Genomic DNA, 19,836 nt, shown 5'->3' on the forward strand with positions numbered 1-19,836 from the left:
CACACGGGATTAGGTTTCCAAACACGTAACACTCTCGTTTAACTTGTACTTTATCAGAGGGACTGACAGCTCAGAGGTTTTGGAGTTAAGTGATGGAGTGAATCAGTCTTAGTATGTACCACTTTAGGGAATTGTCTATGTATGAGGGGCTGATATAGTGCTCAAAAACATGCTTTCAGATGCATTGTGGGTGGCGCTGCAGTTGCAGTTTCATTGTTCAGGTGCTAAGGATGAATGTGCATTTTAAGGAATAGTCGTAATGTCCATAGGAAGACGAGCAGGCACAGAAATATAGTTAGAGCTCATCACTGCAGCAGGATTAATTTAAGCCTGTGTGTTCAAAGGTCAATACAGCTGCTGACATTTTGTCACAGAGGGCAAAACAGCGGAGCGAGCCAATTTTAACCAGGCACTGCAGTACAGCTATGAGTGAGCAGAGACCGGCGAATAGATTTGAGAAAAACAGCTGATAATCCTGTGGGAAACGGCCCGAGGGCAGACTTTGTGCTGTGGACGGAGACTGTATTTTAGTGGTGCCATGGGAGGACACAGCAGATGAGGCTTGTCACTGGAAAACGGTCGGGCACACCGAGTCGGCAGCAGGCTTCGGACATCTTAGCGTCCCCTGGGGAAGTTTGGGCGCGTAGGGGATTATTGTCAGTGTGAGCAGTGCTGGGGAAATTGGCAGTTAAGACGGTACAGAAGACTCATATTTGAGGCTCCGGTGTGACTGAGTCATCTTAGACCCGGCGTTGCGTGGTGTAGAATATATGCTGTGTGTTCGGTTTGGCTTGCTGATGTATTAGTCCAGGTATTTTATGACCGGAGGCCTTGCATATATCTCCTCTGTTGCAGGTACGAGTCTTGCCTTATGCCAGCTGAGAATAAGCCTCTGGAGATGTCGGTGCTGAAGAGAGTCAAAGAGCTGCTGGCTGAAGTGGACGCGAGGACCGCGGCGAAACACATCACCATGGCGGACTGCACGGTATGCACCGAGCGCACGCGTTAATGTATGCGGCTCACACGCAAGAGCGGACGCATGCATACGAAAGCACACGAGCGCACACGCTGACTTGCATAATCGCATCCAGCCAACACACATGCACTAATGTTTTTTTTATACTCCTGGACAGGTGGCTAGAATATTAGGGGTCACATCAGAGATGCAAAGGATGATGGGAGTGTCCTCGGGGTTGGAGTTGCTGACATTACCACATGGACACCAGCTAAGACTTGACCTGCTGGAGAGGTACAAACACCCTTTCTTCCCCCCACTGTCTTCCCTCATACATCACTCACCAACTTCTTCATTAATTCAGCTATTGATTATCTGTTCCATCCCCTCCATCTCTTCTCTTTCCGTCCTCCCCCACCTCTCCATTCTTATCTTGTAACACACTCCTGTCCGCCACAATGTGGATTTCCAGAGTGGCTTTCAAAAACAGGCGTTTGGCTTCGACACCCTCTGCTTCCCTATCGGCGGCGGTAATTAGCTCCTATTGATGCGTTTTATCGAATGCCGCGTTCCTCTTCTCTTCTCAGGTTCTACACCATGTCTATCGTGATGGCGGTGGACCTGCTCGGCTGTACGGGAAGCACGGAGGAGAGGGCGGCGCTGCTCCACAAGACCATCCAGTTGGCGGCGGAGTTGAAAAGCAACCTGGGCAACATGTTCGGCTTTGCCGCCGTGATGAGAGCCCTGGAGTTACCGCAGGTGAGGGAGATGCCGATCTAAGGTTTCCAATAAGACGTTTACACCGATGCATTGTTTAATTTCACTCACTCATCGCTGCAGATTTCCCGCCTGGAGCAGACGTGGGTGACGTTACGCCAGAGACACACAGAGGGCGCTATTCTGTACGAGAAGAAACTCAAGCCTTTCATGAAGAATATGAACGATGGCAAAGGTGAGATCTTGTGTCTACATGATTATTAAGCTGTTTCATGCAAAAGTGTGCATTTCGTTACAGCCTTGAACTCCTCCGTGCTTACAGAGTTGAATGCCGTGTCCAACACTTCCGTCCCCCACATCATCCCCGTCCTGTCCTTATTGGAGCGGGGCATGGCGGTAGGGGAGGCGCTGGAGCCCTGGGAGAGTGCAGAAGTGGGAGTCGACGTGGTCATGTACCACCTAGAGGCAGCGCGTACCATTGCACATCACGGGGGGATCTACAGAACCAATACGGAGACCAAACTGCAGGGTAAGACCAAGGGCGGTCTTTAGAAGACTGAAAAATGTCTTGAATCTTAATGATTGTGGCGATCTCCTGACTTTTCCCCGAGATTCTTCAACAACTGTTGGATGGATTACCATATTTGGTCCAAATATTCAAGTTCCCATCAGGATGAACTGTAATAACAATGGTGATCGTCTGACTTTTCTACTAGTGTTCCTAATTCTATAGGCCCAATACTAGCGGTGAGGTTTGTGATTGAATCAGACTGAATACCCCTCTGCTCACCCCTCCCTTTCCAAGCGTATCGTGGGAACTACAGTGGCCTTTAGATATCGTAAAGACACGCAAGATAAGGAGCGTTCCTTATGTGAAGAGCTCATTCAAAGCTAACAAAAGCATAATTCTTCGTTTCATGCAGTTATACATTAATGAAAACATAGTTCCCCCTAAATCCTACACACCGATCCCTTTAATGACCAAATACCAGCAAAACGGATGATGATCCCATCTGGTACAGTGTTACATCTCATGCTGTTAATGTGATGCTGTTAATAATGATAAGTGTTCAGTTTCACTGATTTGATGTAATAATCGGGTGTGTGTCTGGTTACCGTGTTAACTCTATTGATCCCTAATACCTCCCCAGTGGTTCTCAGTTTGAGGCCATTACAGCTTTATTGAACAGCGTGTCGATAGCTATCAGCTCACATCTCTGTTTCCTGTTATATCTCACTATTGATCAGCCTGACCTCAGTCTGCACCCCTCATCAATATTTCTATGAGACAAAGTTGAATTGCTTGCTTCATACAGTTATACAAACTGGTTCAGCTCTCAAGGTGTTTAAATTTTAATGTTTTTTTTTTTTTTTAGTTTATCTGAAGGGTAAGGTTCGGGAGTTTTATTATTTAATGGAGCATTTCAGCATGAATATTCATAATTTGCAACGGGAGGAGTATGTGTGAGTAAATGGTCTCATGTCAAAGGTCCACTTACCAGAGCTTTCAACCTCATCTCATGGTATTCATCTGCAAATTAAACTCTCCGTGTCTCTGTGTGAAAAGTCTGTCACTTTATAATCGGTGATGGTTAATAAGGGAGAAGATTGCTGATGATGGTCACGAGATGTGCTTGAGAAGCTAGTTAGTGGACATTTGAGTTTGAGATTATTTTGTCAAACAGAATGATGATGGATTTGGATTTTCAGCATTATTTTGTTAATTGCCCTATATTTACTTTTTGATAGCATTTACTTGCTATTTTCTTGTTTTTATTTTTCAGTAATTATTTTTTTCCTTTTTTGTTGCGGTATTATTTCTGTCTTTTATAGTGTCTTTTAAAATAAAATTGTCCACAAATTATTTCTGTCATAAATGGAAGAACAGACACTAAAGACTGTATTTATGTTTTTAAGTTGATTTTATTAGTTGAGAAACTCAGTGAGTTTTAGTTTTCCCACAGACTTTTTATTTGATTAACCAAAACAGGATTTTTTTTTTTTTTTTTTTTTTTTTTTTTTTTTCTGATCATCATGAATACAATGTCTCCTACAAAGAGTAACACCCACCGCTCTCCTCTCCAGGATTCCAGGAGCGAGCGGAAATCCACGACATCTTCCAGACGGAGTTTCAGATGCGTCTCCTGTGGGGCAGCCGCGGCTCCGAGGGCAGCCAATCGGAGCGCTACGAGAAGTTCGACAAGGTCCTCACCGCTCTGTCACACAAGTTAGAGCCTCCTGTGCGCCACAGCGAGCTATAGCACCCGCCCCGACATCGCCGAAACACCTGCATCTGCACTCGCCACTCGTCGTGGTATGGTCTTATTTTGCGTTTTTGGGTGGAGTGAATGAAGAGGCAGCTAACAGAGCATGTGCTGTGAACGATACAGAAAAGAGGGTCTCACTTATAACACATCTTGCACTCACTGTGGACTCCCGTTCCTCCCTGCGGACCTCTTCACTTAGCGCCGGATATTTAAATTGGGTCAGAGAGGAGACGAGCTAAGTGAAAAAGAAGATTTGGGGGAGGCAGATGACCGGCTCCCCTGCGTGGAACAAACGGCGACATCTCTGCGAACGGAGCTGCGGAGCTCCAATAAAACAGACTTGTTTCAAACTGCTGTCACACTGAAATGCTAAGAATAACTTGCATAGCTCATATATAGATGTTTCTGTCTGCGTGAGTGTGTGTGTACGCGTGCATACGTTTACATTCCTTCATTTTGTATGTTCTTAAAGTTTCATGCATTTTTTTTTTTTTTTTTTTGGTCTTATTTATTTATTATGATCAAAGGACATTCAAACATTATGGACGTTCTCATGAGGGAACCATATGTTCATAAAAGCTTATTAAATATGTATCAAACAGTCCCATCGAATCCCATTAAAATGTATCAGGCAACATTAATAAATGTATCGGAAATGAAGCATTTGTTGCAGCGGCTTCGATATGAGGGCTATGTGTGTTGTTAAAAATGTCAGGAGGACAAAGCAACTTCCCTCTGTTGTAGCTGAAAACATCTGATATTATAATTGAGCTTAAAACAGCAGCAACAGACAGGAAATTGGGATGTAAACTCCTTAAATTAAGTTTAAGCAATGTTTCACACACATTGGTGTGACTCCAGCATGAGTTTGAAATAATTGAAATGGTTGATCTGTGCAGCTGGTAATGTCAAACTAAGTGAAGTGTTGCTTTAAACTACTAATTTAAATATGGCGCCGTGTCAAACTGGAGAAATATGCAGATGATCAGCTTACAGTGAAGATCTTTCAGGTTGTAGAAATAATCTGTAATGATGCCAAACAGACAGAGAAATGTGTTTGAAAACCAATGATTGATAAAAGAAGTTCCCAGACTGAGTCAAATAAGGACATGTTGAGCACATAACCTGTTACAGGGAATGTCTTTTGGTTCTATGTTCTGATTTTTATTTTTCTTGTTGCTTATCCTTTAATGCTCTATGATTACATTTTCCTTGGCTGCTCAGTGTTAAATCATTGCTGTTTTTACAGCATTTGGGCCTGAGAGGGCTGGAGCTCACTCTCAGAGCTATGCAATCATTTCAATCAAGGGCTGAGACCCGTCAACGGACTCCCATTCACAATATTAACATTCTGCGCCCATCGCCACCTTCTTTTTTAAAATGTATATCCTTCATTCTCTCTAACCCCATTCAAACTGATAATCAACATATGAACTAAAGTCATATTAGATATCAATCAAATTAATAATGCTTAAAAAATATCCTTCTACCCGAGAGTTGCAGATTGGATCAGATTCTTAAATGGATGTTTGATTGTCCCACTTTCTAGTCTGAACCTGTACAGATCATGAGTTGAGGAGCCATGTGCCAGTTCCCCCTGTGATCCAGCAGAGGGCGATCTTTAGTCAGCAAAAACACTGAATCATGAATTGTAATCCAATATAACAGGAAGACGTATACACAAAAATAAAAACACATGTGTTTTGTGTTTTGAGACCAATGTTTGATATCAATGTTATTAGATATCAAATGTCTACTGGTTTAGGTTCATATCTGATGACACTGATGATGAAAAAGTGATGATGTAATATGTTTTTATTTGTCCTCTATTGAATGCTGTACAGGAATGCTCTGACTGTGTGTGGATTCTCCTGTTTTTTCCAACAGGACTGCGTGAGATGAACTTGAAAAGCAAAAAGACAAGAAATGTTTCAAGGCCAATCTCATGTTTTGTTTTTTACGTAATGTACATAGCAGTTCACTTTTTTTTAAATAAAATGATTGCTTGTGTCAAAAAGTATGGTTTTGTTCGGGAAAACATTGCTTGTGTGGTTTTGTCTGATTATACATTATTTCTTATAGTCATGAAATCCTGTGAAAAGACCTAAACCAACAATTAAGCGTTGCTTTTAAAGCCTGAGTGTATTCCTCTGTGAGTAAGACCCCAATTTTCGTCCAAAAACTATTAAAAATACATCAATGATCCACACTGTTGCACCAGACGACATGTTCCTTCATTAGTATGAACATGGAGTTAAAATTACGTCAATCACAACATAGTTACTGATGGAAGACGAACAAACTTTCCATGAGATTGGTTGACTACAATTATTGTAAAAACTAAAATAAGAAATAAATAATTGCTGGACATTTAGGCTATGAATAAAAAGGATTTCGCTCTATATATTGTAGAAAAAGATTGATGACTGAAAGGTTAGAGCCTTTTTGCTTGCAATGCACATTGGTAGCCAATAGGGTGCATCATTTCACTGTCAAATCAAAGCTGACCCTTCTATTGAATGCAGTTTGCAGTTATCTCTATATTCCTGATCCGGTTCAGTTGGCTGGCATTCCTGAGTTTTAATTCATCCTACCAAGTTAGAATTTTAAATGTTCATCGTCCATAAAACAATTCTGCAATGTATCTTGTGTTGGAACAGAAAATGCAGCGTATGAAGTGAGCATGCGTGTTGCAGGAAGCATCACACATTGTTTTGCAGACAGACCCATGCTGATGGCGGTGGGAGGGAGACAAAGACAGATGGGCTGTGTGTGTATCCGTGCATGTGTGAGCGCGTGTCTGTATGTATGCATGTGTGTGTTTTATATCAACCCGTGTGTGTGTGTGTGTGTGTGTGTGTGTGTGTGTGTGTGTGTGTGTACGCCACGACACAGGCGTCGCAGGAATATTGCTGTTGCTCTTGCTGCAGTCGTAGTGTAGAAGTGTAGTCGTGTCCTAGCTGTTAGAATGAAGGGAGAGGGGTCCGGTTTATTCCAGGTGAAAGATTTACTGCATTTTTGACATTAAGAAATATAATATACAACAGAAATTTGAATAGAAGCAGACAGAATGGAAGAGAATAGGATGCCCCATAACCTGCTACAATAGAAAATTATCATTCGCTCTGCTCTTTGTCTCCCCTCTCCATACAGTTCCATAGGCGTAACATGTTATGGATGTAATCTCTAAGAGGATTCTCTCTGCTTGGTATCATGGTACATGTTAATTTCAGCTCTTTATGTTCCTTATTGAAACAGACCCAAGATCTCCCAGGCCTGCCAGCCCAGCCAGCCAACCAGCCAGCCAACCGTCATCAATTCACCCCTAATCTCTCCCCCCAGTCCTTTTATAGCTAATCCATTGTGTGGGTCATTGTCATCTGATCATGTGTGACCCTGGCTGCTCTGTGGCTGGTGCCTTTTTGGCGTTCATCAGGAGGAACTTTGTTAATTTGGCGAAATTAAATCACATCCAACTTTGAGTCTGAGAAGCTGAGGTGAAGATGGACAAAGTTTGGCGGTACATAAGATGGAGGCAGCCAACATCAACAACATTAATAGGGGAAAAGATGAGTATTTGTCCCCTCAGAGGTTACCACTACTCCTTTATAGAATTAAATAATCTAATAAAAGCTGTTTAAGGTCATGAATCAGGTAGTGGCTCACGTTTTTTAGTGAGAAATTGTCATTTAAAACATATCTGAATATTAGCAATGGATGATGGGAGCAGAACCTTTTAACGGTATTGTGTGTTCAGGTTTCACAAACATAGCATTGTGAATATAGGAGTGATTCTGTAAAGGTTAAGGTTAGCAGATAACTGAAATACATACATTGAAAATATATAAATATAAAAAAAAAATATTGAATTTTAATAATAAATCATGTTACATGTGAGTATTTATCAAATACATGTGACGGCTCATTTTTGTTCACAGCATACAGAGATGAAGGAAGCACAAGAAGGCCATCAGAGTACAACGGGAGCATGGCGTACCATCCTACGCCGTACATGCACCTCAAGCCAGCCTAACAAATGTGACGTGGCACCCAGTGATGGTGTGATCATTCCTGGAGGCTCATGAAACTTACAGCCATAGCGACTCCCACCCACGCCCCGCCTTCTGCCTCTTTACCCCCCTCTGAGCTCGCCCCGTGACTGTGTGCTCCTCGTCCCAGAACGAAAGGCCGCAGCCTCTCATGGCACGTATCATGTCTTCATCATCTTTCCAAACGTCCACCGCGGCCTCCACCATCAGAGGACCCCCTTGTTTTCCCGCCTGCCTCCCCACCTACGCCTCACTCTCCCCTCACCCCCGCCAGGCCCCTGGTCGATCTGTCTATCTGCCCCTGCACTGACTCCTCATTAACACATGAATGAGGACAGGGAAGGGCCTGCGAAGGCTTGGACGCCAACAGAAGGCAGCGGATTTGCAATTCAAACCTCTGACCGACCCCCTACCAACCCCACCTCACCCTCCCAGCCCTGTTTACTGGAACTGGAACTGTCACCAGTATGATTGAGGATGTGCGTAAGGATGGAGAGAGGGATAGAGAGAGAGAGAGAGAGAGAGAGAGAGAGAGAGAGAGAGAGAGAGAGAGACGGGTGTGCATTCACACACGCATGTCAGGCCTCTGCACGCTTTCATATTGACATACGCGATGCAAATACATGCAGACATGCACAAGGCGCGTGAGTGTACACTAATGACTTTCCAATGTAATGATTTTCTAAATTAAAGTTAAGTTCAAGGGAATACCAGTTCATAAATGGGGCACCGTCACACAGAATCAGTTACAGAGATGCTCTCTGTTCCCAGAGTGCAGACCAAACATGGAGAAGCAACATTTAGATCCTGTGCCCCACAGAGCTGGAACAAACATCCAGAGTATATTAGTCTTGCAGTGACTTTAAATACAGACAAAAAAACTTCTATGTTCTCACTGCCTTTGACTTAACCTTCAATACTCACACTTAACCACCTTGTTCAGCTCCTGTATTTATGTGTCTGTTCTTAAGGTTTTATTTTCCTTTAAAATGTTTCTATTAATATATGTGTATTTAAAAAATGTATGCTGTCTTTCTTTTGTTTTTTATTATTATCTATTCAAATTAATTTTGTAAAGCATATTAAATTTCGTTTGGGTATGAAATGTGTAAATAGACTTTCCTTGCCTTGGAATAAAGGCGTTGTCATTAACAGTGTTGATTCACAGTTCACAGAATAAAGTTCAAGTTCAAAAAGGGAGTGTATGACTTAAAGTGTCAAAATGGTATTCCTGGAAACACTGAATAAAAACTAACATCTAAGTGTCTGAAGAAAATACTCCAGAGATCATTATCTCCTGTTTAGGACATAAAATACAAATCTAACCAGAAACTACTGGTACTTATATAAACCATCAGGATTAGAAACGAATAAAGAATATAATATATATAATTAAAATGTACAAAATGCTTAATATTCTTAATGTTTCATCAAGATTTGATGCCATATAGATTGAGTTCTGTAAAAAAAAAAAAAAAGATTCCTAAACAAATATCCTCTTGTATGGATAATCGTATCCACCTACGTCACTTCCGACTCCCCCTCCACTACTTCCTGCATGTGCCGACAATATGGCAGCGCCCGTAGCGATTCAGCTGGAGTTCGGGTAGGCGAATTTAAACCCTTTTGTGATCATTTAGCGCCGTGTTTTTGTGTTCCGTGAGCAGTTTTGCGCTAACTAGACGTTATGTAACCGTTGTATGGTTTTGTTTTTATATGTTCAGGCGTCATTTATTAAAACGAGCCCTCAAATCAGAGTGACGACGGGCTGCCTGCTCGTCTTCGGTTTGTTTATGAAATATCCAGCATGGCGTGGTCGCTTTCTCTCCCTGTTTTGACAGCGACGGAGAGAGGTCGCTTGTCGGCTTAGTTGCAGATCATGAACACAATAAATGACGTGCTAAACAAAAGGAAAACCAGCAAACAAACAAACTATAGTCCTGAGACTCAAGTTAGACTTGCGTCAATAACAGCCAGGACTTCAGGTTTGACTGTTAGAGTTGACTTACTTGAGATTTCTCAATAAACACTATAAATATGTGCTTTTTTAGAAAAGAACTGATATGTAACAGTAATCATAGGAAGGTCTTTTAGCCAGCAGGTCAGAGGAACATCCACAAATGTCTGTCTACAGACAAGCATACACTTTTAACAAATGTGGGCAATAAAGTTTCCAAATCTAAATTCATATCTTCTGATATCTTGTGAGGTTTTTCTTTTTCTTCTAATCATTAAGAAGATTGTAAGCCATTCTTCAAAGAAGTCCTTTAAAGACTAATGAGACTCAACAACTGTTTGTAAACTCAAAAAATGTATAGTCCCGCATGATTTATTCATTTAAATACAGGATACAATAATACAGTTCTTAATGTATGCATCCTTTATGCACAGAGAGCTAATGCTTCATGATCATCTTAAAGAAAAGATGTTTTATCTGTGATGCAATAACAAATATTTGTTTCTTAAATAAATGTAATGCACTGTTGCCATTTTAAGAGTTTAAAGCACATTTGGATGATTATCGGGATAATATTGTGAATTATTTTGGCGATATTTGGTGATATGACATTTTTATAACATCCCATGCCTGCTAAAGGAGGAAAAATAAGAAATTCTAGACCTTATTAATTCAATTGTTTACTTGTTTCAAACAATTGACATACTAATGAATAAAATGACCATGTCTGCTTTTTGCTAAGCAAGTGATCTAAACACCTGGCATTTCATAGAAGTCAATTACAGTGATGCGAAGAAACGTTCATAAACCTGCCTTGCTCAGAGATTTGTCCATAACAAAGACTTAATATAAGCAGAGAGGTATGAAAGGAGTAACTGTAATGGTATAAATGTATACAGTATTTAGTCTGAAGGTTTGCATTCAGATATATTACAGGATAAAAACTTGGAGCACAGTTTGCTTCACCTGAGACCTGACTTGGACCTGCCCCCAAGTACTTTAAACAGCTGTTTTTTAAATGTTATTTCCATTGCTCAGTTAAACTTGTTGTAATGTTAACAGACAACTAGTTTGTTCTGTGTTGGATCCATCTTTGTATCTAAAGACCACAAAAACACACTTCATCTGACTCTGTTTTTGAATAGCGGTGGAGCAGAGCTGCTTGTCGGCGGTGTTAAGGAACATCGTGTGACCCTTCCAAGCCAATCCGATCCTTGTGAGTATCACCTGTCTGTGTCAGAATAAGGGCCTTATTGTGAAACAGTGATGTCCTTTTAATATTTTAATTCTTTATAATTAAAACTGTGTTTACAATGCAAGAGACTGTAGTGAATCAATGTCAGATAGCCGCATCTCAGGATGTGAAATGTTTGGTTAGATTTGTCACTTGAATGTCATGTCCAGTGTTTTTGCAAGCTTTAGTCCACTCACTGCAAATCACACAGACATACATGGTATTGTATGTTATGTGTTCATGGTGGGACGCTTGGGCGTCCAAGATATCTCAGCTGTAAATTATTATTTACCTTCAGGGCCATAAAAACAATGCAATGTGGCCATCATTTTAGCAGACTTTTCAAATGAATCCATGTTTTGAGCTGCATTAATATATGATGATGATGTTAAATTAAGTAGATTAAAACTATATGAGGTTCAGTGTGATGATTTATTTAAATCATTGGAAACCAATGGTTTCTTGGCTGGTAGGATGGTTTGAGGAGAAACCAAAGAATCCGCCGTGCTGTTGATCATTTGTATTGACTTTATTAATGACGTGTTGTTGAGAGAATGGGCATGTTTGCTCATTTAAAGATAAATCACATAAAAACACAAAGCCATCAGCATTGTCATCATTGCCCATAATTAGTGCTGTCTCAAAAGCAAACATGGTATAAATACTGTGCCAAATGTGTTATTTTTCTTCCAGAAGTGGAAGTTATTATTTATAAGGATTTGTGGAATGAGTATGGAGACACATCTTGTAATTTGTGGCTTGTGATATACCTGATTTCCATTATTTTTGTATCAGTGCTTTATCTATTGAGTATAGCCGTCATATAACGGTAACAGATGCTGCTCCATAAAGCCATCTCACGTTTTTTCCCCAACCTTAAAACCTTTAAATGTAGAACTTAAAACTTAAAACACACTTGCATTATAACTGCTGATATAACAACGTTAGAACAGGACATTAGCCGAAGCCATGTAATAGCTTTCCCTCTGCCCCAACGTCCTCGATTGTCCTCCTATCACTATCTCCTCTTTCCTTCCATCTTCACCCTTGTGAATGGTTCCCGCTGCTAATGCGAATGTCTGTGTGTATCTGGCTGGAGGTAGTGAAGGGGACAAAATGGGAAGTTTATGTTTTTCTTCTGTGGGTTTTACAAGAGCAGCTTGGTGACAGGTTGTTTTTTTATTTGTCTGAGATCATTTTGGCTGCTCATTTCTCAGTACCTACAAACTTTTCCACCTCGGGATCCAAATTGATTAGATTTGACTTTGATGTGGGATTCGGGCTCCTTCCTATATGGGTCACTGACTCAACATGGAGTCGAGGGAAAGCTGCCCGCAGCCCGATTTTATTTCCCAAACCTGGCTCAGGACCTGGGTCATTGAGAAAGAAGGAGAGGAGAAGTGAATGGAAGAGGTTAAAATGTTGTATGTGTGTTACAGAGAGAGGGAACACATGGGAGAAGTATGTGTCTTTGGTATTTGACTAAACAAAGGATGTTCATCCATGGAGCTGATGTTACCACGACAACGGAAAGACAAAAGTTGACCAGAACCGGGAATGTCAGCCTGATATGACCTTGCTGTGTGTGTGTGTGTGTGTGTGTGTGTGTGTGTGTGTGTGCGTGTGTGTGTGTGTGTGTGTGTGTGTGTGTGTGTGTGTGTGTGTGTGTGTGTGTGTGTGTGTGTGTGTGTGTGTGTGTGTGTGTGTGTGTGTGTGTGTGATAAACGCGATGTTTTACGATGTTGTGCACGCAGTTCCTAATTTTAATTTTTGACATTACCTTTCCTGGATGTATTTGCTTATTGTGATCTTTAGTGTGTGTGTGTGTGTGTGTGTGTGTGTGTGTGTGTGTGTGTGTGTGTGTGTGTGTGTTTGCATGAGTGTGTGTTAGTACAGAAAGGGTGAAGGCAGATATAATTGGTTTTGAATCCTTCGTATTTCTCTTTGACCCCAGCCGGTGATTGATGACCCTCGACTGAAAGACCCCACCCCCACTCTCTCTCACTTTCTATCTCTCTCTGTCATACACACACACACACACACACACACACCCCGAACCCCCTGTGGTCTGAGGATCACACAGTTTTTGCCCCACGCATCAGCAGAAAGATGGATAGCTCATCCCCCCCTCACATGACCGTCATAATCGCACAAAGACAGAAAATCTAAAGGAGAAGAAAGCGGGAGGGAAACGGCACGCACAAAAGAAAAGCGTGCACGGTTTTGAATCAGCGTCAAAATGGCGCCTTTTTTCCCCTCTCTCCCTCTGTGTCTCCTTTCCACCCACGCAACGCAGCTATCCCAAGATGCTTCAGGAGCCTGTGACGCATTTTCCCTCTCTCCTGTCCGTCTGTTCCCTCATTTTCTTTCCCCCTCTACCTGGACTGCAAAGCGCTATCAAAAACCATCATCCCTCTGTATCGCATTGTTCTTTCCTTTCATTTCTTTGAACTTCTCATTTCTTTACATTGTCTTTCGTTTTCAAGCCAGCCCTTTTACATCATAAAATAATTTACATTGTGTTGCCCTATATGTAACCTTTTACAAGAAAGCCATTAAAAGGGCAGCGGCTGAGGACTCTTCCTGTTAAAAGAAAGCTGTCTGAATTACCGGCCTGTGCATTGAGCTACGATAACCAATTTATTTTCTGTGTCCAACTTTTAACATGCGTGTGTGTATGTGTGTCTAGGGAGGGAAATTTAAAAAGGAAGAAGGCGAAAGAGATGAAGGAAAGAAGGAGAAGAGAGCAGGTTTTACAAGAGAGTGTTTGTGAAACAGAGAGAGAGCAAATGAAAGGGTAAATGGGTGAGAGGATGAAAGAGCAAATAAGAGGTAATGGTGGAGGAAAATGACCAATGGTTAAAGGCAGAGAGGGAAAGAGCAAAGAAAAGAGTCACCACAAAGAAGGAGTTATGACTGCTGTAGTGATTAGTTCTGTTTTTAGCCCCGCAGAGGTGCAGGTCAATATTCACTGCTCTGTGTGTGTGTGTGTGTGTGTGTGTGTGTGTGTGTGTGTGTGTGTGTGTGTGTGTGTGTGTGTGTGTGTGTGTGTGTGTGTGTGTGTGTGTGTGTGTGTGTGTGTGTGTGTGTGTGTGTGTGTGTGTGTTGCAAGGAGAGGTATTTGTCTTTTTTTATACGGAGGCCTGGAACCGTAGAAAACTAGCACTATCATTATACTACTGAGCCGGCCGACAGCACTGCAATTAACCTGAGCACCATTCTCTCTCTCTCTCTCTCTCTCTCTCTCTCTCTCACACACACACACACACACACACACACACGCACCTTTTACATCATCCACACAGTCTGCTGCCCTCATAGCCACAGGCCGATGCCTCATATATCGTGTTTGTAATCAGCAAGCATTGTCATTTCTGTGATTTTTATGGCTCAATAACGTAAACCTTGAGCTGTTTAAGATTACCTTTCAACAGAAGATTAAAAAACAAAAATGTTCTTTAGATGCTATAAAATGTAGGTATCTGTGGGGTTTTCAATAAATAACAAAATCAAAATATCTCAGTTATTGTAGAGATGCACAAAATGTATGCCCGCATTCTATATTGTATAGATTAATTAATTGAAAAGTAAAGATGTGAGCATCCTCCTTCTTTCACCTGCATCTTTCTGAATGTATTTCATGTAAAAACTGTAGCGTTAATTTGTTATTAGCCTTCCTCTGATCGAGCTGAACCCCTGAATCCCCGTGTGGTTTTACGCCTACCTGCTACGGCTTCATCGCTCTCATTACACCTGGCTTGAGATGACTCGCTGTCGTCCTCTTACCCTCGTATCGGCTCCATCTGCTGCTGCGCCTCTCATCATTTCCCCTTCCTCCCTTCTAATCTATTTGCTCTCTTTCTGCTCTGTTTATTTACTCTCTCTTTGTACATTTGCATACCTCTTCTCTGTTCTTTGGGTCCTGTGTAAACTGGTCAAGGAGGCCGATACTGTTCATTTAGATGGCGTGTGTGTGTGTGTGTGTGTGTGTGTGTGTGTGTGTGTGTGTGTGTGTGTGTGTGTGTGTGTGTGTGTGTGTGTGTGTGTGTGTGTGTGTGTGTGTGTGTGTGTGTGTGTGTGTGTGTGTGTGTGTGTGTGTGTGTGTGTGAGATGTGGCTACCAGCAACATGCTCGTGTACATTAAGAAGCTGTGATCATATAGAAACACACTCGAAAACACAACCAGGAAATGGTCACAGGAAAATATTAGATTTGTGTGTGTGTGTGTGGGGGGGGCTGGCACTAATACGCATACACTCAATAGCTTTTACACCACCTTGAATCTTGAATTTAACAACTATAATATATTCATTGTTATATTAGTCTGGATTTGTCCTAAAACCTCTCGTTGTCATCGTCTTTGTGGTTTTCTGTCGGCGGGTACGAGCGAAGCTCAACGTATTGTTGAGACGAGGTCAATCTGATTGTTCAAGAGGTCAGACTCATAGGAGAATTAAGCATTGCTGATATTCAAGCTCAGACGAGAAGCCGAGCATTTAATGTGTGAATCTAACAAAGGAAATTATTATTCTGCAATTGGATTTTTGGAACATTTTATTTTTTAAAGTGCTACGCTAGAGAGAAATCTATTTTAAAAAATGTAAGAAGATGCTTTTGAAAAATATCTGGCTTAATATTTGAATATTTTCCTTCAGTTTGATCTCATGAAAATCTCAAGCTGTAGATGTTTTTGTGTTTTCTAATCTGTTCAGTCGTTTCTAGTTTTATTCACACAAATCATTCATTTTATTTCTTTCCAGCCAAGGTGAACAATGTCGCTCTTGGCCATTGACATCAGTCAACCCTCCCCCCATTTCCAGTCCCCCCAAACATACACATACACTCATAAATATACATGCACACACACACACACACACACACACACAGTCTTGTCCCGCCTGGTGCCTCTGTCGCGTCACATCGACCAGGGGGCTGGAACCATGCACCTTAACCCCTGACCTGTGACCTCTGTTGTCTGCCTGTGTATGGGCTTTGTGTGTGTGTGTGTGTGTGTGTGTGTGTGTGTGTGTGTGTGCGTGTGTGCGTGTGTGTGTGTTCTAGGGGACGTGAAGCAGCTGCTGGTCTGGATCCAACAGAACCTGCTGAAGGAACGGCCCGAGCTCTTTGTCCAGGGAGACTCTGTGTGAGTTTTTGCACTTGACACACACTTGAATCTGTGTACGAGATCACACTGCCACGGAAAAAAAATAATCTTGACTGCCAAATATGACTGTAATATTTGATCTAAATTGCTCTATAAGAGCCGTTTTTCAGTATGTCAAACGTGTGGAAATGAAGCGGAGGTCGGTTGTGTGTCGAGGAGCTTTCTGAGGCATTTTCCCTGCAGTTCAAAAGTGCTGAGATGCTGGAGAAAAAAGAGCCAAGCCTTCAGGTTATGGGCTTCAGTAAGATGATTACCTGTGTGCTTGTGAGATTGTGTGTTTTTCCCCACATATGCCTATGTATGTGTGTGTGTGTGTGTGTGTGTGTGTGTGTGTGTGTGTAGGGGGGGGATACAGGGCTCACAGCAGCCTTATAGGACTGGCTGACTTTTACAGCTGCCTTTGTGCAGGACTATTTATAGCACCACCTAACCAATGAATGGAGAAATAGCTGTCCTACCTATAAACCGTATGGATTAGACGTGTGTGTTTGTGTGTACTTCATGTTGACAGCACATACACTGTTTTCTTCATTATCTTAAAAAAAAAGAGAAAAAGATCTATGTGGTGATTAGTCCACAATCTGTGTCTTTGTTTTTATTCCTTTTGTTCTTTCTCAAAGCATCCTTTTTTCTTGTGTGTGCATGTTTGTACCCGCAGGTTCCTCACATTGCCCTTTCTCATTGACGTCATAGAGCTACAAGGTGGACAGAAGCTTATTAGAACGGCTTCAGGCGTTATCTCTCCATCCACACGACTGAAACTCTTTCCTTTGTGGCTCAGGAAACAATTTACACCAACTTATGTTAAGGAGACTGCACCAATAGGTGTTTGTTGTTACCCGACTCCATTATCCCCTTCTTCCTCTTTTGAAGGGTGGTGATGTTTTTTTTAGGCTTCATCTGAATGTTATTTTTGGGCCGCCATTAATTTCCAATGACAGTTTGTTTTCCCTCACAATCTCGCTATTCTTTTACCTCAGACACTTATGTCTTTTTTTTTTTTAAAAACCCAAAACAAATCATTATTTTCAGTACAATTTTAGGAGTGTATTACTATTATTATATATATTATATATATTATTATTATTTGTAAATATTGGATTACTAGGAATAATACGTTCTTATGATCCGATATCGACTGTAACATGGATATAACACACATATGCAGTAACTTATACTAATAGATTTATTATCATGAATATAGTGAGTTGTTAACATAATACTATTTTAATATATATATATATATATATATATATACGTGTGTGTGTATAAAATATTTATTTACATATTTTTTGTTACTTTTCACTATTACTTTGATTATGTAACTGTTAGTCAGGCGGTGTAACCAATCAACCACGATAAATGATAATAATTACTTATATATGTGTGCATCCATGTGAGAAAATCTGTTTCATATATTCAGAGAGAAAATAACCCAAGATAGATAGAAAGTGACTTTTGTTAAACATCATTTTAATTTAGTTCTGGTGCTTCTTTCATTAATATAATATTTCCAAACAACCTGAACGTTTGTTATTTTAGGATACAGATGAGTGTTTTTGCCTGTTTGTTTGTGTGTGTTTATTTATTTTTTCTTTACATCTGTGAAGACATTCTCCTCTCCCTGTCTCCATTTTGCACGTATATGTAGATGTGGTTGTGTGTGTGTGTGTTTCCTTTGGGAAATGTGTCTGACTCAAAACGGTGTGTTTTCCCACAGGAGACCTGGGATACTGGTGCTTATCAATGATGCAGACTGGGAGCTAATGGTGAGCCCTGGGAGCCACTGTCAGATGGTGAAGAGTGTGTGTGTGTCTGTGTCTGTGTGTGTGTGTCTGTGTGTGTGTACTTTGAAGCTCTTTAAAGCTATGTTGCCCATTTTCAGGATGTACCATTGTGGTGTTAAACGATTGAATGACATCTCTGCATGTCTTCATGTGGACGTTCATTTCCAGACTGTTTGTGTGAGGATGAAGGTTAGCCCACATGTTCACCGATACCGTCGGTACAGTCGTTTCCTCTCCGAGTCGATGCTTCATGTAACGTGAAAGCCGCTGCGAGACAAGTTTGTCCTCGGGGTCTCATATCTGAACACATATTTACATGCACAAACGGTGTGAGCGCGTCAATTTGAATCCATTGATTCAATTACAGGACGCAAGACGGGATGTAAATTAAATGAAAAGTTTGTCATTGATTGGACCCCAATGGGAGCACAGGAGTAGTGCACCTATTTGTTTGAGTAAAGACAGATATTTGAAGAGATGCTTGAATATTGAATGTTGTGTGTGTTTTCTAAACCTCAGGGGGAGCTGGACTACCAACTACAAGACCAAGACAACGTTGTGTTTATTTCTACTCTTCATGGGGGATAGCAGCTGAATGACAAGGCAAACATATCTTTCTCTGTAACAGCCTTTACTCCACATCCTGTGCACTCCCCCCCCCCCCCCCCGACACATCCCAACAACACGCCACCCCATTGGACGCTGTGGATGTTAGCCTGCACCATGAAGTCTGACCGTGATTGATGTCGGTCCGCAGGAATGAGTGGAAATTCAGAGATGATTACCAAGAAAAATGTGGAAACTGCGAGATGGGGATCCTGTGGACGCTTGCAAACAAAAATGTTTTAAATCAAACTGGAAAGGTGGAGCAGTCGTATGAAGCCCTGGTTGTACTCACCAACTCACAGGTGCAATTGTTAATGCACGCAGTTGGTGTGTAAACCTCAATTTCCCTGCATCCTCTCTTCCAGCATCAGCATGAAAGACAAAATCATCGTTGGGTCAACAATGACCTTCAGTCTACGAGAATATTAAAATAAAAGGTAATGCTTTGCTTCCACAGTTAGCATCTCTAAAGATAAAATATTTAACAATATCTTCATATCACACTGTAATGTAATTGTTAACCAATATAAGGACATTTTAGAATTTTCACATTTCCAACTTCTCCGATGGAGACATTTTTTTAATCCGTTGATATTGTCATTCATTTAATTTTTTATGCCACAACTGATGCTTCACAAATGGGGATACAGTTGTGGATAAATAAATTAAAAAATGTCCTAATATATGCTGACAACTACAGTATACTGTGTTATAAAATTCTAGCCCTTGGAAATGCTAATTAGAGGGTTCATACAAAGTGTCAAGGAAAAAAAATCCTAATTTTATTTTATTTTTCTTCTTGAAATGTGTTTATTTTTCATTGTTTCTTAAAAATGTTTCTCACAAAATTAAAAAAAAATGTCTTCAAAGAAATTGAGTTCTGACTTATTAATTATCAGAATATTTTACCAATATATAGGCAATATGTAATGTGATTTTAAATATACATTCCTGACGGGAGCGAGTTATATAAGCACACTGGTGCATTCTGAGCATTTAATTCATATATTTTCTTGTATTCATTCTAATAGTGTATTGCATTAGAAAAGCATTTTATAGTGAATTTATATTGCTATTGTTAACTGTCGTCTATGTTCTGT

General features: G+C 40.9%; 2 protein-coding genes across 5 annotated transcripts in view; both read left to right on the plus strand.

The window, feature by feature from the left end:
• Positions 1-5,956, plus strand: part of sh2d3ca (SH2 domain containing 3Ca) — a 47,815-nt gene extending 41,859 nt beyond the window's left edge. For all 4 annotated transcript variants that reach the window (XM_084034632.1, XM_084034633.1, XM_084034634.1 and 1 more), the window contains 6 exons: positions 856-985; positions 1,134-1,249; positions 1,543-1,714; positions 1,796-1,907; positions 1,995-2,201; positions 3,758-5,956. In XM_084034632.1, coding sequence (XP_083890758.1) covers positions 856-985; positions 1,134-1,249; positions 1,543-1,714; positions 1,796-1,907; positions 1,995-2,201; positions 3,758-3,933 — 913 coding nt within the window. In that variant the 3' untranslated portion in view covers positions 3,934-5,956. The remainder of the gene's footprint in view (positions 1-855; positions 986-1,133; positions 1,250-1,542; positions 1,715-1,795; positions 1,908-1,994; positions 2,202-3,757) is intronic.
• Positions 5,957-9,536: 3,580 nt separating this feature from the next.
• On the plus strand, positions 9,537-19,600 carry urm1 (ubiquitin related modifier 1). The gene is made up of 5 exons (XM_084034647.1): positions 9,537-9,594; positions 11,091-11,161; positions 16,241-16,322; positions 18,064-18,112; positions 18,650-19,600. The coding sequence occupies exons 1-5, from the start codon at positions 9,560-9,562 to the stop codon at positions 18,716-18,718; spliced, it is 306 nt and encodes a 101-aa protein (XP_083890773.1). The 5' UTR covers positions 9,537-9,559; the 3' UTR covers positions 18,719-19,600.
• Positions 19,601-19,836: the final 236 nt, after the last annotated feature.

This window comes from Eutrigla gurnardus (genome assembly GCF_963514095.1).
Source record: "Eutrigla gurnardus genome assembly, chromosome: 19".
Taxonomy (NCBI): domain Eukaryota; kingdom Metazoa; phylum Chordata; class Actinopteri; order Perciformes; family Triglidae; genus Eutrigla; species Eutrigla gurnardus.

Coding starts and splice junctions, on each gene's coding strand:
- urm1 (XM_084034647.1), top strand. CDS start 9,560: ATGGCAGCGCCCGTAGCGATTCAGCTGGAGTTCGG. Junction 11,162..16,240: donor TCCAAGCCAATCCGATCCTT/GTGAGTATCACC, acceptor TGTGTGTTCTAG/GGGACGTGAAGCAGCTGCTG. Junction 18,113..18,649: donor ATGCAGACTGGGAGCTAATG/GTGAGCCCTGGG, acceptor TCTAAACCTCAG/GGGGAGCTGGACTACCAACT.